The sequence below is a fragment of the Priapulus caudatus genome, unplaced genomic scaffold (genome assembly GCF_000485595.1).
Source record: "Priapulus caudatus unplaced genomic scaffold, Priapulus_caudatus-5.0.1 Scaffold1512, whole genome shotgun sequence".
Lineage (NCBI taxonomy): Eukaryota > Metazoa > Priapulida > Priapulimorpha > Priapulimorphida > Priapulidae > Priapulus > Priapulus caudatus.
The window spans coordinates 32,000-36,533 of record NW_014578573.1 but is presented as its reverse complement, the minus strand read 5'-3'; the positions used below and the strand labels follow the sequence as shown (position 1 = coordinate 36,533).

General features: G+C 42.7%; 1 protein-coding gene and 1 long non-coding RNA gene across 3 annotated transcripts in view; one reads left to right on the top strand and one right to left on the bottom strand.

The window, feature by feature from the left end:
- Window positions 1–965: 965 nt before the first annotated feature.
- On the top strand, window positions 966–3,997 carry LOC106816868. Of its 2 annotated transcripts, none has more exons than XM_014821510.1 (3): window positions 966–1,290; window positions 1,683–1,911; window positions 2,305–3,997. In XM_014821510.1, exons 1-3 carry the CDS (start codon window positions 1,260–1,262, stop codon window positions 3,650–3,652), a joined length of 1,608 nt encoding a protein of 535 aa, XP_014676996.1. In that variant the 5' UTR covers window positions 966–1,259; the 3' UTR covers window positions 3,653–3,997. The 2 variants fall into 2 exon arrangements, with proteins under 2 accessions (XP_014676996.1, XP_014676995.1); XM_014821509.1 differs by having other exon boundaries at window positions 966–1,443.
- The window catches only part of LOC106816869, a 3,386-nt gene continuing 1,215 nt past the window's right edge, over window positions 2,364–4,534 (bottom strand). The window contains exon 3 of the long non-coding RNA XR_001394948.1: window positions 2,364–2,444. This is a non-coding gene — a long non-coding RNA (uncharacterized LOC106816869). The remainder of the gene's footprint in view (window positions 2,445–4,534) is intronic.

Genomic DNA, 4,534 nt, shown 5'->3' with positions numbered 1-4,534 from the left:
CACTACAGGATGTAGAAGTTGGACTTCTGATTGGCTATAACTGCTCGCATGCATTAGTTACCAAGAGACGTAATCCTGCCAGTTGGCAACGAAGCGTATGGGCAGCTTACAGACCTTGGTTGGGGAATCGTCGGTATTACTTTGTGCTTAATTTCATTTACATTTAATTAGCCTTTGCTGATTACCTAGATGCTATTGGAACAGGTTCAGTGCCACCTGTATCAATGATGGAACCAACTGTTATCGAAGTTCCCAGTGAATTTCGTATGCCTACCAATAGACTGTCAGACGTATGTAACTTTGTTTTCGATTCGCTCAATGAAAGGTACACTGATAGGGAGTGGCTGTATTCTAGAGCTATTATCGCCCCAACAAATTATGCTGTTGAGCTTATTAATGTCCATATGATCGACAAATTTTCAGGTGAACCAGTGGAGTACCGAAGCTCTAATACTATTCAGGTTCCACAGTTGTGGATTAACTTTATCCTGAGTTAAGGTTAACTCTGAGTTAAACTCACTAACTCTGAGTTAGTAAACTCCGAGTTAAATTTGGGTTTCATAAACATGGATTAAATCCAAAGTTAAGTAACTCAGAGTTAAATATTTTAACTCAGAAGTTAGTATCCCATAATTTCCAATAATAATAACAATAGAACAGACGTTGCCAGCAGACGAACAAGCTAAACGCAGCAATGGCAGGAGTGAAGAAGCAATCACCAAATTTTTCTAGTGCAGAAAAGGCACTGCTAGTGGAAGAGTTTAGAGTTTAACAAGAGTGTGCTGACATCAAAGCTAACAAACGGTATTACGAACAAGTGCAAAACCAGTATATGGACAGAAATCGCAGAGAAAATAAGCAACATTGGAGTGTGCAAGCGATCGGCAGAGGACGTAAAGTTTAAGTGGAATAATTTGTTTCTGCGAAAAAAGAAAATGCGATGAAAAAGAGATTTGAAAAAAACAGGAGGTGGGCCGGTCAAGACAGAGATCGACCTAATAACAGACAAAACAATTCAGATAAACGAGGAGCGAGAATCGTGGAGCGAGATTCCGGGAGCGGATACTCATGGTCGGCGTGATGTCACAGTCACGTGATTGTGCTTAGTTACGCGACGCGCCTGGTGGCGAAGGGGAAAACAAAGGCCGCTGCATGCATGATTACACACGTAGCGTTGGTAAACATTCTATCTTTGTGAAACATACTTGGTCATCCCTCGCTTAGTTTTGGTTGAGTTATTGAACATCCTACTGTTTGCAATGTCCTATCAGTATACAGAAGGTTTGCCAGGTGAGGCATTGGCCAGATATCGAGCAAAACTTCAGTTAGTGGGGCTTGATTCTTGTCCATACCAGCACCCTGCTGACTCGTGGAGTGTCAACCCGAACGAATGGCCTAGAGTGGAGTACCCAGACGTTTACACATACCTTGTCAGGACACCAGGTACGTAATTTAATTGTTTAGGACAAAGACTAAATATAACTTAAATTAGAGTTGTTGTAATATTGTGAAATGTCATGAAATAACACACCACGTACAGTATGTAGCAAGTTAGAGTAGAGTCGTGCTTAAAAATATTAAATAAAAGAAGTAAAAAGAAATAGGATGCAATGTTCCAGTGAACTATGATGTCGACACATTTATTGTTAACAAATCATGATTTTCTCTCATTATGTTCTCAGGAGTGTTCACGCAAGAGGCCATGAAGAACTACCGCTCACTTGATGCTCACAAGTTCTTCGTCTCTGGGTGGGTTCAGACTGTCTTGCACAAAAAAGTTGGAGGCAACCATGTCCTGTTTAAAGCTGACGTCAAGCCATCATGGAGGGTGACAGAGGAGCCGCATCATCCTTGGGTTGCAGTTAAAACAGACGGTGCAGTTGTCACAGCGCATTGTGACTGCATGGCTGGGTGAGTTACTATTTCCATTCAAGAACAATTGCACATTTCCATAATTTTTTTTAAATACATTTTAATTCTTATAAACATACTGGTATTACTCTTCCATGTTACATGCAATTCATACTGGCTAATTTATATATATTATTATCAACTATCCAGTAGGCATCGTATAGAAGACTTAAACTTATAAACTCATAAAATGACATTTTATAAGAGGCCTACAAATACATAGAACTGTTTGAGAAATAAATATTGTCTGCTTGCACATCAAGTATACGATGACACTACTAAATATAATTTATGTATTAAATTTCATGTCTCGTTCACTGATTTTATTTATACATAACCCTTCTATTTTTATATTAATGGATTAACAACTGTTCTCTATTTTCTTTTTTGCAGACTCGGAGAAAGCTGCTCCCACGTCGGCGCCTTACTTCTGAAGGTCGAAGCAGCCGTGAGGTTAGGGTACACGAGTTCAGCCTGCACGGATGAAATATGCCAGTGGAATGCTTGCTTTGTGTCGAAGGTGACAGGCGCTCCTGTTAGTGAAATCAATTTCTATACAGAGAAGGCCAAGGAGAGGCTCCACAAGTCTAAGTGCAAGGCAAAAGAAGAGCCATCACCATCTACGGAGCAAGAACGAGATCATTTTATGAGCTCCATTGCTGACTCTGGTGTAGTAGGACTATCAGGCTTCACTAGCCACTCGGACAAATTTGTGCCTACAACAGCAGCACCTAGCACAGACAAATTGCCTCAAACTCTGCGGAAGCTCTATGATGTGAAGCACAGTGAACTGTGCGAAGCTGAATTCAAGGAGCTGTGCAGAACGAAGGGTGATTTGCACATCACTCTCGCCCAAGTGCGGTACGTCGAGGAGGTAACACGTGCTCAGGCATCCTCACTCGTCTGGCATGATCAACGCGCCGGCAGAATCATATCATCAACAGCACTGCACACCAGCACATCTCGTCCAGCACCGTCACTCGTCAAGAAAATTTGCACTGCACAGCCAGTCCCACTTCGTGCTCCAGCTGTTCAGTGGGGGAGAGAACATGAGGACACTGCATTTCAACAGTACACATCATCACACAGAGGATCACACACACGTTGCACTACATCGAAGGCAGGATTCACCATAGCACAAACACATCCATTCCTTGGAGCATCGCCCGATGGAATTGTTAATTGTAGCTGTTGTGGTGAAGGCCTTATTGAAATTAAGTGCCCGTACATCTATCGGGATGTAACCGTCGCCGATGCGACTGAGGATAGCAAGTTTTGTTTGGGTGCAGACATGAAAATTAAAGTAAACCACCCTTACTATACACAGATGCAAATGCAGATGTTTGTAACGAATATGATTTATTGCGACCTGGTTGTGTGGACAACATTGTCATGCCATGTAGAGCGGGTAGACCGGGATGAGGACTTCATCAATGCGATGGTGGTCAAGCTAGCAGACATTTGGCAGTCGGCTATTATGCCCGAGTTACTAACTCGAGCTCTAGAACTACATCTCAACCTTCCAGGACCGTCAACTTTGGTTCAGCCCCAGACCAACCAAATACTGTTCTGTATTTGCCGCAGTCCGGATGTGTCGGACGACATGGTGGCATGCGACAGCTGCGATGAATGGTTTCACCTAAAGTGCTTAAAACTATCCCGCCTCCCAAAAGCAAATAAATGGTATTGTAAAAACTGTAAGGTGATACACAAGAAAGGTGGTAAAGGGAAAGCAGTGTGATTTAACATTTTTGGAACGGAATCGGGCCGGGACTTGGTTAAGTCATAGTATACGATTCTATAGTATCATCAATGTAGCCGAAGGCAGCTATTTCGCGAGTGACTATATTAGTTACGTTAATTGTGCTGTTGTGTGCTTGTGCTTATGTGTGCATCATATAAGCAAGCTCGTAGTTAATGTACAACTGATATGCTGAACACTCATAGGAACGTGTGTAAATTTGGATGTAGTTCACAACTTGTTATAATAATAATTTCATGACTTTATGACGTGTATGAAACTGTAGCGTATGTTTGGCAGTATGAGCGTGAGATTTGTAAATAATAACAATACGGCTGAACGCAATCAAGTGTTTGAGTTTTCTTTACAGAGATTTCTTTTTGCCATTGGTGTAGCTTCATTGGCAAAGGATGAGCAGCAATAAAAAAAGGAGGTAAAAAAATTACTTCAAGGTATCGTAACTTAGATCGTAATTATATGTGACAGTAGTAAGAGTACAACACCGATAGCCCGACCAAGCTATGAGACTAACGAGGGGGTACAAGGGGATACCCATCTCCTGCCTCCTACCTTCCTACCCACATTCTCCCACCTCCCCCTCCCTATCTTCTCCCACACACCGGTCACCGTGTATATACACACCATCTCCCGCCCCATGTACACCGTCTCCCACCTCCATGTACTCCGTCTCCCGCCCCCATGTACACTGTAACACTGCCTAGCTCCTTCACTAACGTCGTTACGTCAATTACAAATATTTTTGTTATCGTTATCATCATTGTTACATCATTGGCGACAGGGCTCGAATTAACCGACGGCACCAACGGTAATTGCCGGCGGTGCCCCTATCAATCGCCGTACTGCCCCTGAAAATCCAACCCG